This window comes from Dasypus novemcinctus, chromosome 29 (genome assembly GCF_030445035.2).
Source record: "Dasypus novemcinctus isolate mDasNov1 chromosome 29, mDasNov1.1.hap2, whole genome shotgun sequence".
NCBI classification, from domain to species: domain Eukaryota; kingdom Metazoa; phylum Chordata; class Mammalia; order Cingulata; family Dasypodidae; genus Dasypus; species Dasypus novemcinctus.
Genome location: NC_080701.1, coordinates 33058583 through 33077862, shown reverse-complemented (window position 1 = coordinate 33077862; position 19280 = coordinate 33058583). Strand labels below are relative to the sequence as shown.

Sequence of the window (19280 nt, the reverse complement as noted above, 5' to 3'; positions counted from 1 at the left end):
TTTGAGAATTAGCTTACCTGTAAAAATAAGAGCACCCTCGGACAGTGTTGTGGGAATAATGCTCCAGAGTTTTTTCACTGCCATAATCCTCTGAGGGATCAGACCAAAGTAGGTCACACACTGGCCCAAAGGCTGGAGGTTCTTTAAACCTGTCTAACTAGAAGATGCACAAAAGCCAAAAGAAAAAAATCATGAAAGCAAAAGAGCTCTTGGAAACGGGCATGAGTCAAATCCTTTCCACCCACAAGAACACACTACAAGAGAAAGCAGTGAGCCCCTAAAGGACTTTCCTCAAGAGAAAGAACATTTAGAAAATTTTAGATACGTAATTTCTTATTTTTCTGTAACATTTGTATAAATATTCCTGTCATCTAACCGTATTGTGGGAAAAGACACACTTATATCATCATCTTAAAACCAGTACTCATTTAATTTAATGTGAAATCAACCACTAACAGAGATACACAATTTAAAAAGACCATGTGAAGTTAATTTCAATTGCCCTGGTGAGCCAATATTTCCATTAGGGCAGAAAAGTTTTGCAAGGGTTCTGTATGTTGTATTATCTCATTCTAAATGAGATTTCTTCATTCTCTAAAATGCTTCATTCTTTAAGTCATGAAGCATTTGACAACACAGATGAACCTGGAGGACATTATGTTGAATGAAGCAAGCCAGACACAAAAGAACAAATACTGTATGATTGTGCTATTATGAACTAAATATATTGTGTAAACACACAGAGTTAATAATTAGACTATAGGTCACCAGAAAACAGAATGAGGGTAGAGAATGGAAAGTTGAGGATTAATCTGTATAAAATTGGTGAAAAAAAGTTGTTTCTAATTCTTTGGCAATGAATAGAAAAGTGAAAGCACATCATAGTGTTTGTAACAAGCAGAGATATTATACGGGTATGACAGTGGTTGAAAGGGAAAGTCTAAGGACATGTATATTACAAGGAGGAAAGCTTAAAAAATTAACATAGGACTTAATAACATAGTGAAATATGAATAGGAGTAATATTGCAAATATAAGTCTTTTTACAAACTATAATACAAATAAACTAGAGAGAGAGAAATACAATAGCAGCTATGTATAGCAGAGGAAGCATAGAGATTGAGAGGTGATTAGTTTTGTTGGTTTATATTATTATCACTGGAATAATGGAAATGTTCTAATAATGATTAAAGTGATGAATGCACAACAATGTGATTATATAATACCAAATATCACTGATTGTACACTTTGGATGGATTTATGCTTTATTAATATGTATCAATAAAATTGATTTGTTTTAAAAATGCTTCATTCTTAAGAGTACTAGTTTTATTTTGCTTTCATCATTTCTATTCTATCTAGTGTAAGTATTTCAATAATACTTAAGCTTTTAGTCCCTGCTTCTTTAGTTAAAAGCATAAAAACTAAGATAAAACAAATAATTAGAATAATTGAGTGTCAAGAAAAGAACTTCTACTAAGTGAAAGGGGAGTTTTTGGTAATACGATTGGTCAGAATTGTCTAATTCAAGACTTACTATGTAAAAGGGAAATACTAGTTATTTAAAAGATAAGGCAAATAGGGGTAGGGAAGAATAAAGGGACTAAGAGGTGACTGCTAAGAGGGGTTTTTCTTCCTGAAGTAATGAAAATGTTTTAAAATTTATTGTGGTAGTAAATGTACCATTCTGTGATTATACTAAAAGCATAATTGTATGATATGTAATATATCTCAATACTATATACATACCGTAAGTAATTGTAAGGTCCATAATATATCTCAATAATATTGCTTTAAAAAAAGATAAGGGAGGGCTTGCTTCAGCAGCACATATACTAAAATTGGGATCATACAGAGAAGATTAGCATAGCCTCTTTGCAGATAACATAAATTTGTGAAGTGTTCCATATTTTTAAGGACATTAAACAATTGACTGAAGCCACATAAGAAATAAAGATCTCCAGTAATGACATGGATAAATATAAATGCCAATACTATTGTATTTTTGATTTATAACTCCATTTTTTAATTTCCTACAGGAACTAAAAGGAAAATGCAAAAAATTTACTGATAAATCAAAGGTTTTGGACTCATAATATATAAATGAATTTAGCGTTTCTGTTTGGAATACAGAGAAAGTTCTAGTAATAGATGGTAAAGAGGGTACTGCAACATTGTGATGTGATTAACCACTGAACATTATGCTTGGGAGGAACTGCAATGGGAAGATTTATGTTGTATACATGTTTCCACAAATTAAAAAAAAAAAGAAAGAGAAACTTAAGAGATAATGACAATTAAATGCAATAAATGATCCCGGATGGGATCTAAGAATGAAGGAGAAAAGGCTCAAAATTGGAGTACACCTTGTACAATACAATATCAATGTAAATCTCTTGAACTTGATAACTTCACTTAAGGTGGTTACTTAAGTGATATTTCTGTCCATGGGAAATGTACATGGAAGTATAATGTGTCAAGAAGTATGATGTGTGTAGCCTGCTCTCAAATGCTCAGAAGATAGATAGGTGATAGATGATAGATAGATGAGATAGAGAGATAGAGAGATAGATAAGTAGGTAGATAAGTAGATAGATATGATAGAATGATACTGCAAAGGTGGCAAAGTCAAAATTGGTACATCTGGGTATTGGGGACTGGTGGGAGTATGTTGGAGTTCTATGATGGGGTTTGTATTATTTTTGCAACTGTCTAAGATTGAAATTATTTCAAATAAAAAGTTAAAAAAAGAAAAAAAGGCAGCAGAAAAAGTAGTGCATACAGGCACACTCTCTTACCCTGAGGAGAGTGACTTTAATTCAGAGAAAACAGTTTTATAAACAGAAAAATCTTTAGTTTCAGTACCTGTATGAGAGAGGTAAGAGAATATAAAGGTAGGGAAGAGAAGATGGTAATGTAGAATAATATAAGTGAAAAAAGACTGTGACTCAACTATCCTACATCAAGAAGATATAAAATCTTAGAAATAATAATCACTCAGGCAAGTGTAGCAATTGAACTGTATCATTTAAAAATGCCAAAGTCAAGGAACTGCAGCACTTTAAGAGTACTCAGACCATCTATTTGAATTTCCTCATTTCATAGAAAAGAGAATGTGTAAGAGGTTAAATGATTTGGTTAGGGTTTCAGTGAATTAAAAACAGACTGAGGTTAGAAGCCTGGTTTCTTTTTCTTTTGCATTGCTAGACAATTTAAAGTTTCAGGGCTACACTCAAAGAATGTTTTGTTTCTAGTTAGTAAAAGCACAAATTTGATTTAAAAAGATAAAAATTCTCGGAGATATATATCAAAATACTAATAGTAGTTATCTTGCAGTGATGGTATCACAGGGTGATTGCCATTTTTTATTTCTGATTGTGTTTTGAAAATTTTGGGCTATAAAGATATTAGTTGGCTACAATAAAAGCAAAATTAAAAAAATATACTATATAAGAATAATGAAAGATTACTTACTTTCCTAATGTCATCTAAACAAGTAATTTCAGGTGACATCCCTCCATGTACACACAGAAACTGCTGGTTTAAGAGGGCAGCGAGAGGAAGACAGTCAAATGTATTCATACATGCATCATACACCTGTTCAGAATATTTGATTCGACCTACCAAAAAAGGAGACACAGTCAAAGGAAGAAAAGTTGAAATTGATTATAAATGCAAAAGGATACAGCCAGAAGAATATAAAGCTATTTCAAGACCATTTATTTTGGGCAGATTTGAAAACACAATCATCATGGTAAAGATATTTTTTTAAATGTGGATAAAGGGTTAACAAAACCTCTTTCCTTATCTAAAAGCAAATGAATGTGACGCTGGATTAACTTTTTAGCTCTGGTCCCCTAGAAACCTCATAAAGGTGAATATCAGCTGTGTTATTAGGCAACACTGCTTATGGTAAAAATTACCAAATTAACTTGTGGGAAGCTAGAACTCTGGGCTTCTCTGAGAGCAGTGACTCATAATTGGGCAAGTCCATTGGTGGGCCCTTGGAAGTTATACCAATAAAGATTTTACCAGAGACACTGGCACTTGGAATGCATGAAGCTTCTAAGTCAGGGATGTCCCCTAATCTGCCAATGTGATTATTCTTTCCTTGCCCCTAATGTGATTTGTTGGGGAGGAGGAAGAGGCAGAAAATGGCCTCTGGACTGCTGTTTGCACTCTTATGAGGACTACTCCCCTGAAAAGGGATGCCTGATGGCTGTATCCTTCTGCTTTCCCTGCTGCCTGATTTTCCTTTAAATAACCAGCAGACAGATGCTAAGTTTGGTCCAGGAAGCCTTGTGAGTCTGAATATTCCATTTGATCTAAAAAGATCTCTGGAGGTGCTGAAGACATATAAATGAAAATAGGAGTTTTAAGAGACACTGAGGGAGGTGGATATGGTTCAAGCAATTGAGCTCCCCCCTACCACATGGGAGGTCCCTGGTTCGGTTTCCAGTGCCTCCTAAAGAAGATAAACAGACAAGTGGACAAACAAACAGACACAACAATCAGACACAATGAGCAGACACAGCGAACAGACAAGGAGCAGACAGAAGAGGAAGCCATCCAGGGGCAGGGGGCAGAGAGACATTGATAAAATATCAAGAATCAGCTCATTATTTTTATGGTCCTTAAGCAAATTATGTCCTGGTTCTATTTTATGTAAAATTGTTATGCTTAATTCATTGCACTTTGATGTGGTTGCCAAGTTGGGACTATAGAACAAGGAAATACCCAAGATGGGGGTGGGTCTCCCCAAAAAGGATGAACTCATTTCTGCATAAATTATCCAGGAAGAATAGGTCATAAAATAAGAGGTGGGAACCTGAAAGATGAGCTTTAGGTTAAAGAAAAAGAGAACATTTTCTTCTCCCTTGGTCTTGGATTTTAAAAAGTCAAGCCTTCTTGGGAGCGCATGTTGGTGAGGAAGACCAGAAATCCCATCAGGCACATCTACTGAAATGTGGGTTCATTCTCCTCTTCCACTGGAGATGGGCTAGAACCTATATAGTGAATCAGATTATCTAGTTGGCAATTACTTGTTTATTTCCTTCTCGTAATCTACAAAGCTTAAAAAAAAACACCTGACATTTAAACACCAGAGCCTGGTTGTGGTTGTGGCAAGGCTTTGGGGCATAAAGTGGAGGATAACAGGTTTATACTTGGACAAGAGTTCAGTAGGGGAAAGGAATGATTAGAGAAAGATTCCTAGAAGCAGGTGTACAGCAGTGGATTACATTTGAAGTTATAAAGTCTTTTCATTCCTGAACACATAAGATTCTCTCTTCATTGCCAATACTTGACCATCAGGATTTGAGTTCATTAAGGGAGTCTATGGGTTCCTTTAAAAGGAACTTTTCAGAGGTTTTTTGTTTTTGTTTTGTTTTGCTTTGTTTTACCACAATAGCATTTAAGATCATGTATTATATAACATACTTAACTCTATTATGAGCTCCCAGGTAACTAGAGCCATGTCTTATGCATCTTTGTTATCTACTTACTTACAGTTAAACCGTTCTGGTTTGCTTAAATACTAAACATTCCGGTTATTTCAAAAGTAGGTCCAGCATTGGCCATAAAGGCTGTTAGAATAAAAAGATAAACAAAAAAGATCTTTCCTTAGTGGCCAGTGAATGACATTTTCTTCTGAAAATCCTGGAAACCAGAGTTCCCAGTGTTGTCAATGCAATAAGAAAGTCCTGGGGTGGGGGGTATATGGGGACCTCATATTTTTTTAATGTAACATTAAAAAAAAGAGAAAGTCCTTAATACAAGTCCTAAACTTGTAGATAAGCAGGAATTTGAATTGTTTATTAACTCATGCTCCATAATACCTTCTTATATTGATAAAATTTCTTTCAACCCTAATGATGCAAAAGAATTCCTTAGCCTACTTCCAAAACGATGTCAAATCTGGAGAAAGATGGCAAGTAATATAGTGAATTAACTCATTTTGTAAATTAAAAACAGGAGATCAGAAATCAAATTGAGCAAAAAGAAGCTCATGTTATAGTAATGTGACTAAACAGCTTACAAAATGTTAGCATTTTTATTTTTTTAAGTATAGAAATATGCATATAAAATATTCAGATTTTCTCTGAGGAGTTAGATTGAAATGGTATTTATATTTTTATTTGACTCATTTTATCTACACTTTCTATATTTACTGTGATGAAGACCTAATCTTTGTATAATAATATCTACTGCCTGTATTACTGAAACGTGTTGAAGGTCGCCATGTATCCTTAGTATGCTGAGTGCTTTACATAGCATAGTGGTTGAGAGAATGGATTCTGAACTGAGACTGTCTGGATGTGAATCTGAGCTTGTCATTTACCAGCTATACGACCTCTGATAAATTACTTTCCCTCTGCCATGGTTTCCTCATCTATAAAATGAGAATAATAATAATACCCACCTACATTTTAGGGTTGCTATGAGAATTAAATAAACTCACATATGTAAAATGACTTGAATAGTGCCTGACCCATAGTAGGTATTACAAAAGCATTAACTGGATGTGGTTGTGGCTCAACTGATGGAGAGTCTGCCTACCATATAGAGGGTCCAGGGTTCGATACCACAGTCCTCCTCACCCATGTGGTGACTGGCCCACACGCAGTGCTGTCATGAGCAAGGCGTGCCGTGCTATGCGGGGTGTCGCCCACGTAGGGGAGCCCCACGCAAGAGTGGCACTGCACACACAGAGAACTGAAGCAGCAAGATGATGCAACAACAACAAAAAAAGCGACACAGAGTCCCGGTGCCACATGACAAGAATGCAAGCGGACACAGAACACACAGCGAATGGACAGCAGACAACGGGGGATGAGAGGAGAGAAATAAAATAAATCTTAAAAAAAAAATAAATTAAATAAAAGTATTAATCAATAAAATTATCTGAATTAATCCTCACAGAAACCATATGAAATAGAACTGTCATTATCGTCGTTCAATGGCAGAGGAAACAGGGCTTACTTGCCCAAAGTTGCAAGCTGGTAAATGGCAGGACTGGGACTTGAACCTAGTTTTGTCTGTCTCAAAGTCAATGCTCTTAAACACCATGCAATACTCTTCCTAATCATTATTTTAAAAAATTTTTTTAAGAATACCTAGGAAAATCTAAAGAGTCATATACATAATTCATGAAGGTTAATTTAGCTGACTCAAGCACTTTACACTTTCATTACAAATTTTCTTAAAGATTTACTTTATTTATTCCCCCCCCCTTGTTGTTTGTGCTCACTATCTGCTTGTTGTGTAAAATAATAATTTCCATAGTAAAGGAAAAATGAAGCATGGCCATAGGTTCACAATGATACATGTTCTAAACAAAATTTTTAATAAAATTCTTTGAAAGAATCAATACTATTTGTAAGAAACCAGCATCTGTCCTAGCCACTGAATATATTTGTTCAATTTTTAATTGCTTTCAATTTTAAAAATTAGGTAATAGATTTATGTGGTTTGAAATTTAAGAGCTAATGTTTTTCTCCTACTCTCTGCACGCAAACAATATTACCATTTTCTTGAGAATCCTTACAAATACATTCTATAAATACACATGCACCTATGTACTTTTATTCTCTTTTCATGTCATTTGGATTTTACATAAATGCTAGCAAGTATACATTGTCTGCACATGTATTTGTATTTGATATACTTTGGAGATCATGCCACATCTTTATATGGAAAACTTTCTAAATTTTTAAAATATTTGTATAGTATTTATCTTTATGACTATATCATAATCATACAGACCAATATTTTGCTCTAACAATAATGTTGCAATGAACAATGATAGGCAATTATTTGTTTATTTAAAATAAAGCAACATATCATAACAATACTGTTTTCATTAGCAACAATTATAGGAGAATCTAGAACCTCTCAGCAAGGTTACACATTAATAAATGGCTCATCTGAAACAAGAAATCAGTTTTCTTTAGAAACTTGGATCCAATGCTGTGAGATATAATCATAAAAACACTCGATTTCTTCCTTTCAAAAGCAAAATAAATAAATAAATAAATGTTTTTGCAAAAACAAAATGATGAGTCAAAAATGAATGCCATGCTACTTTTTTCTACTCCAATTATCTGATATGGAAGGAGAAAAGAACAGAATATTGAAAAATAATCTCTGCAATATAAAGTAATTAAGAAATTGATATGAGAAGCCACATGAAGAAATAAAGATCTCCCATGAAGGTGATGGCATGGGTAAATATAAATGCCAGTACTATTGTACTTTTGGTTTGTAACCCACTTTTTACTTCCTACAGGATCTAAAAGGCAAATGCATAAAATGTAATGATAAGGGAAATGGATGTGGCTCAAGCATTTGGGCGCCCCACCTATCACATGGGAGGTCCCAGTTTTGGTTCCTAGTGCCTCCTAGAGAAGATGAGTAAGACAATAAGGGGCACGACAGGCTGGCACAGCAAGCTGATACAACAAGATGACGCAACAAGGAGACAGAAAGAGGCAACTCAATAAGAGACACAACAAAGCAGGGAGTGGAGATAGCTCAAGTAGACTGAGTCCCTCTCTCCCATGTGAGGTCCTGGGTCTGGTTCTCAGTACCTCCTGAAGAGAAGACAAGCAGACACAGAACGTGCACAATGAATGGATACAGAGAGCAGACAGTGATCACAAACAACAAGGTGTAGGAGAGAAATAAAATAAATCTTACCCCAAAATATAATGCTAAATCAGTAGTTTGGATTTATAATGTATAAATATGCAATTTGTGACATCAACTACGTAAAGGAGAGAGAACAAGGGGTATAGGAACATAGTTTGTGTATAATATTAAAGTTAAGTTGGTATCAAAGCAAATGAAATTATTACATATTTAGGATGTTAAATTTAAACCTAATGGTAACTACGAAGAAAATATTGGAAAATATGCAAGATTACAGAGACAGAAATTAGAGTGCATGCTGCCGGGGGCGGGGGGTATAGTCAGGGGGTTAGGGAATCAATGAACAATGGGTATAGGGCTTCTGTTTGGGGAGATGGGAAAGTTTAAGTAAGGGAAAGGTGGTAAGGGTACTGCACATTGTGAATGTCATCAACCCCATTAGTTGGTATGTCTGGGAGTGGTTAAGATAGAAAGATTTATGTTGTTATATATATGTTCCCACAATTAAAAAAAGAAAGAGAGAAAGAACCACTAAAGAGACAGTGACAGTTAAACGGAATACATGATTCTGGAAGGGATCTAAGAATGATGGAGAAAAGGCTCAAAGGGAAATTATTGGGACATATGAAAAAATTGGAATATAGACTGTAAACTTTATATCAATATTAGATTTCTTGAATTTGATAACTGTACTTAAGGTGGACATGTCAGTGAATATTCTTGTTCTTAGGAAATGTACCTGACACTGAGTGTTCAAGGAGCATGATGTATATAACATACACTCAAGTGTTTAGAAAATGGAGTGAAACAATAGACAAACAAATAGGCAGATAGAGGGTGTAGCAGTTTGATATTGTTTATGAATTCCAAAAATAGATATTAGATTACGTCTGTAAACTAGTCTGTCTGAAGTTTCACTTTTACTTAAATTACGATTAGGGCTTTATGATTGGGCCACTTCAGTAGGGACTCATAGATAAAAGGTATAACAAAGGACAGAGTTGGGAGTTTTGAGCTGGAGCCCAGGAAGTAAGAACACAGAGGAGCAGAGCAGCTGAGCCCAGTGAATTGAGCCCTGGGAAGAGAGAGACAGACCCGGTCCCCTGTTAGTCTACAGCTACTCTGTGGAGAGAGGCAAAGCCTAGAGAGCTTTATAGTCTACAGGTGACCTTGTAGAGAAAACAGAGGAGCTGAGCCCAGAGAGAAACGCCCTGGGAAGAGAGGAAACCAGGAAGCCTGAACCCTTGCAGATGTCGGCAGCCATCTTGCTCCATGTGGCGAAAGACTGGTGAGGGAAGTAACTTACACTTTATGGCCTGGTAACTGTAAACTCCTACCCCAAATAAACACCCTTTATGAAAACCAACTGATTTCTGGTATTTTGCATCAGCACCCCTCCTTTGGCTGACTAATACAGAGGGATATATGGAAAGATATAGCAAATGTGGTAAAATGATAACATTGGTGGATCTGGATATCTGGGGTAAGGATGTGTTGAAGCTCTCTTTATGGAATTTGAATTATTTTTGTAACTGTCCTGTCAGTTTGAAAGTATTTCAAAATAAAAAGTTGAAGAAAAAAAAAAAAGAATTGCTATGAGAAAACTCCCTCCCATCCCAGCCCTTTTAAAAATCACAATTCCAGCTGCACAATCTGGGACTAGGCATCATTTAGCAGTAATTACAAGGTTCTGATTCTAAAAGCCACAGAGGTTCTTTAAAAGAAATCAGCTTATCACTGAAAACAGCCATTCGAAGTGGCACACATGATCTTTCCTCATATAGGAATAAAATTTAAAAATTGTACATGAATTTGTATGTTTGTTACAAGACCTATTTACATTTCACATGCAGAGTTATGGGAGAAATAAAAGCAATATCTTGGTAGATATGGAAAAAAGAAAGCAACTAAGTTTACTGTTAAAATATGTGAAAAACAAATAAAAACCTTAGATAAGAAATTTCATACAAAATGAGAACTTAAAATGGTTCCTAATCTATTATTCTGTCTTGTAAAATTAAGGTGAAAAAATTTTACCAGATAAACAACAAAAAGAAAAAAAAAAACAAACCACTGACAAAATAGAGAAAGAATTAGGTAAAATGCCATGTTAAAAAATTGTACACTGGGGAGTGGATGCAGTTCAGTGGTGGAGTGCCTGCTTCACATGTACAAGGTCCCAGGTTCAATGTCCGGTATCTCCTAAAAATAATTTACATTAATTCTGAATGGGAGCACCTGTGGGCAGCTTTCTTCATTATTTATATCCTCTGAAATAATAAAAATACCTAACATTTATTGAACATCACATTCCAGGGCCTTTACTAACTGCTTTATATACATTATTTGATTTTTCCAGATAGGAAGTATAATGAGGAATACCCCAAATGTGGCCTAGAAATCAATACAAAATATTTCAATATTTTAAGCAACTTGATTAGGTGGTTCCAAATGACAAATAGTAGATATGTTCAAAAACATCTGGGGCAGTGGTTCTTAACCGGCAGTGTGCAGCAGAATTGCCTATGTGTTTTTAAAAACATTTTACCTTTTAAATGCTTGGGTCTCAATTGGGTAATTTTTAAATGACCAGTTTTTTAAAAAATAATTATGAAAGTACTACATAGTGGTGGTAAAAATAATTCAAACAGTACTACAGAAGGACATAAAATTAAAAGTATAACTTGACTTCTGGCTGACCAAGATGTGGGTGCAAGATGCTCCAGGCTTCCATTCCCCCACAAAATCTTTGAACAGCTACCAAAAACTGGCATAACCATTTTGCTCAAAACTCTGGAAAAGAGTTAAAAGGCTGCAGGAATTGAGCAAGTGCCAAATCAAGAAAAAGCAACTTAAAAAGTGGTAGGAGAAGCTCACAGCGCCCTTTACTGGACCCTTCCCCAACTCCTTCCCAGCATGGCATGGAGCGGGCCTGCACTCCCATTATGGGGCCCTGGCCCTGTTCCAGAGGGAGAATAACTTCCATGAACATAATGGGGTGCCTGTTTATCCCTGCCAATCTACCTAAAAAAAGAAACAGGATACTCCTCTCTGGCTCACCTTCCCAGAGCTTGCCCTATAGGCAAAAGTAGCTTACAGATAGCTACAGCAGCATAAGAAATAATTAAATCAAAGTGGCCTGGGGCAAAAGATCACCAGCTTTAAGATATACAGTAGAGCATCCCAGGGGGAGGAAGTCTATTTCATAGGAAGTAAAGGAGTCATTTAGATTCCTGTAAATGGGGGAATTTCTGAGGGCACAAGTGCACAAGCCCAGGACAAGTCCAAGGCTTAGAAATAATGGAAAGGACCTAGCACTTTCGCTTCAGGTTGATCCTCTTGATATGAGGATTAAACTCTGAAGGAGAGAGCACAAGCCAATGCAGAACCAACTTGCCAAGACTGTAAAAGGTGTCTTTTGCATTAGTTTCTATGTTTTTGTTAACTTCTGTCATTCAAGGAAATCACTAGTGGGATACAAACTTAAGGAATAGACAGCCCAGGGACTAAATCCCAGAGTTAACACTTTAAAATATTAAAATGTACAATGTGCATCCAAAGATACAAGACAAACAAATAAGCAGGAAATGATGGGCCATCCAAAGGAGCAAGATAAAATTTAAGGAACCATAAATGAAAAGTAAGAGATTTTGGAAATGGCAGGCAAATTTTTAAAAAAAAATTACCTTCAATATGCTTAAGGAGATAAAGGAAAATATGGAGAAAGAATTAAAGGATATCAGGAAAAATATGAATGAACAATATAAGAATCTCAATAAAGATACAGAAAGATGAAAAAGGAACAAATCAGAAAAACTAGAGTTGATTACCACAATATCAGAAACAAAAAATTTCCTAGAGAGTTTCAACGTCAGATTAGAGCTGGCAGAAGACAGAATCACTGACCTGAAAAACAAGACAATTGAAATGATTCAGGCTGAGGAACAGAAAGGGAAAAAAGTGAAAAAGAAACTTGAACAGAACCTAAGAGACCTGTAGGACACCATCAAGTACCAATACATAGTATGGGAGTTCCAAAACAGGAAACAGAGAAATAGGCAGAACAAATATTAAAAGAACTAATGGCAGAAAATTCTCCAAATTTAAAGAAAGACATGGACATGCACATTCAAGAAGCTCAACAAACCCCAGACAAGATGAAGTCAAAGAGAACCATGCCTAGACACACTGTAGTCAAACAGTTGAATGCCAAGGACAAGTGGGTTAAGTACAAGAGAGTCCCAATAATATTGATGGCTGATTTCTCATCAGAAAACCTGGAGGCTCTGACCTGGTAAATACACTTCTAGGTATACACAAAAAATATCTGAAAGCAGGAAAATGAACAAATATTTGCACACCGATGTATATAGAGTTAATATTCACAATCGCCAAAAGATGAAAGCAACCTAAGTGTCCATCAACCAATAAATGGATAAACAAAATGCAGTATATTCATACAATGGGATATTATTCAGACATAAAAAGGAATGAAGTTCTGATATATGTGACAACATGGACTAACCTTGAAGATATCATGTTGAGTAAAATAAGCAAGGCGTAAAAGGAAAATGTTGTATGATCACACTGTTATGAAATCATTAGAATAAGCAAATTCATAGGATGAGAATCCAGAATATAGGTTACTAGGGGACACTGTAGGGGTAGGGAATGAAGAGTTAATGCTTAAATTGTCTAAAGTTTCTATTTTGGGTGATAGAAAAGTTTTGTTAACGGATGGTGGTGATGGTAACACAACATTGTGAATGGAATAAACACAATTGAATTATATATTTCAATGTGGTTAAAAGGGGAAATTTTAGGTTGTATATATATTACTAGAATAAAAAAGCCATAGGACTACTAAACTCAAAGAAGGAACAATAATGTAAACCATGGACATAGTTAATAGTACAATTATAATATTTTTTCACCAACTGTAACAAATGTACCACACTAATGCAAGGTGCTAATAATAGAAGGAGGGTATAAGGGAACTCTGTATTTTCTGCATGATTTTTCTGTACATCTACAACAAGGGAGGGAGGGAGGAAAGAAGGAACCATGGAAGCAAGAAGGTAACGGGACAAAATATTAAAAGTGCTAAAAGAAAACAACTGCTTACCATGAGTTTTATATTTGGCAAGACTTTCTCTTAAAAATGTGGGAAAGTTTAAAATATTCCAGATAAACAAAAGTTGAAAGAAAACATCATCACTAGACCCATTCTTTGGATATTAGACAGTGGATAGAGGTGGCATAAAGAAATAAAGATTTCCAGTAAGGGTAACATACGGGCAATCATAAATGTTCATTGTGTTTTGGGTATAAACACCAATTCTTACCTCTTACAGGTTCTACATTACAAATGTATAACAAGTGATGATAAACCTATGGCTTTAGACATACAAAATATAAAGATGTAATCTGTAACAAGAAAAACAAAAAGGTGGGGAAATGGAGGGGTATAGGAACGCTGTGTATGCTATTGATGTTAAATTGGTATCAACTCAAATGTGACTGTAATATATTTACAGTGTTAAATTCAGGCCTCACAGTAACCAAAAATATATGAAAAGTATATATGGAAGGAAATGAGAAGGGACTAAAAATTGTACACTATAAAAAGGAAATAATTATGAAAGTAGGCATTAATAGAAGAGTTGAGGGATTAAGAAAAGGTAAAAGACTTACAAAGAGTAAATAACAAAATGAGAGAAGAAAGTCCTGTATTGTCAGGTTACTTTAAATGTAAATGAATTAAACTCTCCAGTGAAAACAGAGATTGGAAGGTTGGATTAAAAAAAAAAAAACATGACCAACCCTAGGCAATTTATAAATACTGATCTTAATCTCAAAGACACAATTAGGTTGAAAGAAAAAGGATGCGGGGAAATTTTCCACGCAAATAGTAACCAAAAGAGAGTTGGGGTAGCTATACTAATATTAGATAAAATATATGTTAAGTCAAAGACTGTTACAAGGGACAAAGAAGGACATAATATATATATATATATATATATTTTTTTTTTTTTTTAAGATTTTTTATTTATTTCTCTCCCCCCAGTTGTCTGCTCTCTGTGTCCATTCGCTGTGTGCTCTTCTGTGACCGCTTCTATCCATATCAGAGGCACCAGGAATCTGTGTTTCTTTTTGTTGTATCGTCTTGTGTCAGCTCTCCATGTGTGTGGCACCATTCCTGGGTAGGCTGCACTTTCTTTCGCACTCGGCGGCTCTCCCTACGGGGCACACTCCTTGCGCGTGGGGCTCCCCTATGTGAGGGTCACCCCTGCATGGCAGGGCACTCCTTGCGCACATTGGCACTGCACATGTGCCAGCTCCACACAGGTCAAGGAGGCACGGGGTTTGAACCTTGGACCTCCCATGTGCTAGACAGACACCCTATCCACTGGGCCAAGTCTGCTTCCCAGGACATTATATATTGATAAAGGGATCAATTTAATAAGAAGACATATCACTTACAAATATATGTGCCCCTGACCAGAGAGCCCCAAAATATATGAAGAAAATAGTGACAGATTTGAAGGAAGAAATAGAAGTAGGAGACTTCAATATATCACTTTCAAGAACGGATAAAGTATCTAGACAAAAGATCAAAAAGGAAAGAGAAGGGAAGTGAATGTGGCTCAATAAATTGGGCTCCCATCTATCACACAGGAGGTCCTGGGTTCGTATCCCAGGGCCTTCTTGTGAAGGCAAGTTGGCCCAGCCCACGCCCATGGAGAACTGATAGCCTGTGCCTGCAGAGAGCTGGCACAGCAAGATGACACAACAAAGGCGGAAGAATGCACAGCGAATGGACACAGAGAGAAGACAGCGAGCAAGCGCCAAGGGGGGGGGCGGGATAAATAAATTAAATAAATCGTTTTAAAAAAAAAGGAAAGAGAAGACTCAAATAATACTGAAATCAACTATACATATACAGAACATTTCACCCAACAGCAGCAAAATACACATTCTTCTCCAGTGCATTTGGGTCATTCTCCAGGATAGCCATATGTTAGATGTCAAAACAAGTCTCATAAAATTAAAAAATATTAAGATCATACAATGTATCTTCTTTAAGAACAATATAATGAAATCAGAAATCAATAACAGAGGGAGAACTGGGAAACTCAAATATATGTGGAAATTAAACACTGTTTAATAACCAGTGAGTCAAAGAAAAAATCACAAGGCAAATTCTTGAGGCAAGTAAAAACAAAAATACAACATACCAAAACTTATGGGACACAGAAAAAGCAGGGCTGAGAGAGAAATTTAAAGCCCTAAATGGTTATTATGTTAAAGAAGAAAAGAGATCTCAAATTGGACCAAGACCTAACCTCATAACTAAAGGAACTAGAGAAAGAAAAGCAAACTATACCCAAAATGAGCAGAAGGAAGGAAATAAGAAAGATTATAGTGGAGGTAAATGAAATAGAAAATTAACAAAACAAAACAAAAAAGAATAGAATCAATAAAACCAAAGCTTGAGGGAAGCAGTTGTGGCTCAAGCAATTGAGCTCCCATTTACCATATGGAGGACCCAGGTTCGATCCCCAGGACCTCCTTGTGAAAAAAAGAAAAAAGGCATCCCAGATTTGCATGGAGAGGCACATGCCCCCATATGATGCAACCAGATAGAAAGGAAAAAAATTTAAAAAGAAGAATTAAAAACAAAAAAAACAAGCCTTGATTCTTCGAAAAGATCAAAAAAATCTGGAAACCATTAGCTAGACTGACAAAGAAAAGAGAGAGAATGCAAATAACTAAACTCAGAAATGAAGGAGAAGACATTACTACCAACACCACAGAAATATAAATGATTGTAAGAGGATATTATGTACAATTGTATGTCAACAAATGATATAACCTAGATGAAATGGTCAAATTCCTAGAAACACAAATTATGTAGAAGATGTGAACAGACCAATAACAAGTAAAGAGATTGAATCAAGTAATCTAACATCTCCCAACAAAGAAAAACCCGAGACCAGATGGATTGACCAATAAACTTTGCCAAATATTCCAAAAAGAATGAATACCAATCCTGCTCAAACTTTTCCAAAAAATTGAAAAGGAGGAATACTTCTTTACTCATTCTATGAGTCCAACATCACCCCAATACCAAAGTCAGATAAAGATATCACAAAAAAAGAAACTTGTAGACCAATATTCCTTATGAATATAGATGCAAAAATTCTCAACAAAGTAAAGTAAACAGAATTCAATAGCATGTTATACATCAAGATCAAGTGAGACTTACCCCAGGTGTGCAAGGGCAGGTCAACATAAGAAAATCAATTAATATAATATACTATACTAATAAAATGAAGGGGAAAAAAACCCCATCACTTCAACTGATGCATAAAAGGCACTCGACAAAATCCATTATGCCTTCATGATAAAAACACTTAGAAGACTAGGAATAGAAGGAAATTTCTTCAACATGATAATTAATAAATGGCATATATGAAAACCCCGCAGTTAACATCATACTCAATGGTGAAAGACTGAAAGCTTTCCCTGTAAGATCAGGAACACTGTTATTCAGCATGGTACGAGAAGTTTTAGCTAGAGCAATCAGGTTAAAAAAAGGAAGAAAGAAGGAAGAAAAGAAAAAAAGAAAGGCAGAAAAAAGAAAAAGCATCTGCATTGGAAAGGAAGAAGTAAAACTCTCCCTATTTGCAGATGACATGAGTCTACACACCGAAAATCCTGAAAAGTCTACAACAAAAGCTATTAGAGCTAATAAAATGAATTTGACAAAGTGGAAGCGTATAAGACCAATACCCCCAAATCAGTAGTGTCCTTCTCAAAGACCAATAATAAACAATCTGAAAGGGAAATTTTTAAAATTCCATTTACAATAGCAACTAAAAGGATCAAATATCTAGGAATATATTTAGCAAAGGATGTAAAGTATTTGTGCATGGAAAACTACAAAACATTGTTGAAAGGAATCAAAGAAGACCTAAATCAATGGAAAAACATTCTGTGTTCATGAATTGTAAGAATAAATATTGCTAAGATATCAATTCTTCCCAAAGTTATTTACAGATTCAATACAAACTCAATCAAATTCTGACACGCTTTTTGCAAAGATGGAAAAACCAATCATCCAATTTATGTGGCATAAGGAACCCTGAATAGAAAAAATCATCTTGAAAAAGAAGACCAAAGTAGGAGGACGCACACTTTTCTCGATTTTAAAACAAACTGCAGGGAAGCAGATGTGGCTCAAGTGATTGAGTTTCTGCCTACCACACGGGAGGTCCTGAGTTCGGTTCACCGTGCATCCTAAAGAAGATGAGGAAGACAGCAAGCTGATGCAACAGGCAGGTACAGCAAGCCAATACAACAAGATGGTGCAACAAAGACACAAGGAGGAAAACATAATGAGAGAATAACAAAGCAGGGAGAAGAGGTGGCTCAAGTGATTAGGTACTTCCCTCCCAGGTTTGTTCCCTTCCAGGTTTTCTAAAAAAAGGAAGAAAAGCACACAATGAACAAATACAACAAGTGCCAATGAAGGGGGTGGAGAAATGAATAAATAAAATAGATCTTAAAAAAAAAAAGGGAAGCAGATGTGGCTCAGGTGATTGGACTCCTGCCTACCACATGGGAGGTCACTGATTCCAATCCCAGTGCCTCCTAAAGAAGACAGTGGGCTGGTGATACAGGCAGGCATGGCATGCTGACACAACAAGAGACACAAGAAGAAAAAACATAATGAGAGACACAACAAAGCAGGGAGCAGAGGTTCCCGGTGCCTCCTAAAGAAGACAGTGAGCTAATGTGACAGGCAGGCGCGGTGAGCTGACACAACAAGATGATGCAACAAAAGATGCGGGGAGGAAAAAAACATAATGAGAGACACAACAAAAGCAGGGAGTGGAGGTGGTTCAAGTGATTAGGAACCTCCCTCCCACATTGGAGGTCTGGGGTTCCGCTCTTGGTGCCTCCTAAAGAAACAAGGAAGACGAACAGATACAGCAAGTGAAAAACAAAAAGGGGGTGAGGAGAAATAAATAAATAAAATAAATCTTAAAAAAAAAGTCATAAACTTACTATAATCAAAACAGCATGGTCTGGCACAAGGACAGACATATAGACTAATGGAAGTGACATAAGAACTCAGAATAAACCCTCACATTTATGGTCAATTGATTTTTTGACAAGAGTGCCAAGTCCAGTCAATGGTAAAAGAGTAGCCTCTTCATGAAAGGTGCTGGGAAAGCTGGATATCCATTTGCAAAAGAATGAAGGTGGGCCTGTACCTAATGCTATATACAAAAATAACTAAAAATTGATATAATCCAGTAATATTGAGCTTTGTTACAATGTTCAATGGCCCAGGCTTTAATCCATGTATAATTAAAATATATTTGGAATAATAATATCACAAGGTTTTGTTTTTATTCCAATTAGGAATTTGAATTTTGCTTTTAGATCTTTCATTACAAATGATTGTGAAAATAAATGAAGTGACAAGTTTTCTATATTTATCCATATCTAATTTAAATTTTTACTTTCCTGGTGAAAAATATGAAAAATTGTCATCATTACAGATGATAACTGAAAATACTGGAGCAATATAAACCTTCTCCAATGCTTGCATTCATTTT

The 19280-nt window shown here is 35.7% G+C and overlaps 1 protein-coding gene and 1 pseudogene across 7 annotated transcripts in view; one reads left to right on the top strand and one right to left on the bottom strand.

Moving 5' to 3' along the window:
• The window catches only part of PPP3CC (protein phosphatase 3 catalytic subunit gamma), a 135305-nt gene that overhangs the window by 51672 nt on the left and 64353 nt on the right, over nucleotides 1-19280 (bottom strand). For all 7 annotated transcript variants that reach the window (XM_058289899.1, XM_058289897.2, XM_058289895.2 and 4 more), the window contains 2 exons: nucleotides 3475-3620; nucleotides 18-157 (listed from right to left, as the gene is read on the bottom strand). In XM_058289899.1, the coding sequence (XP_058145882.1) occupies nucleotides 18-157; nucleotides 3475-3620 (286 nt within the window). The remainder of the gene's footprint in view (nucleotides 1-17; nucleotides 158-3474; nucleotides 3621-19280) is intronic.
• Nucleotides 1816-1914, top strand: LOC111764572 (U6 spliceosomal RNA; annotated as a pseudogene).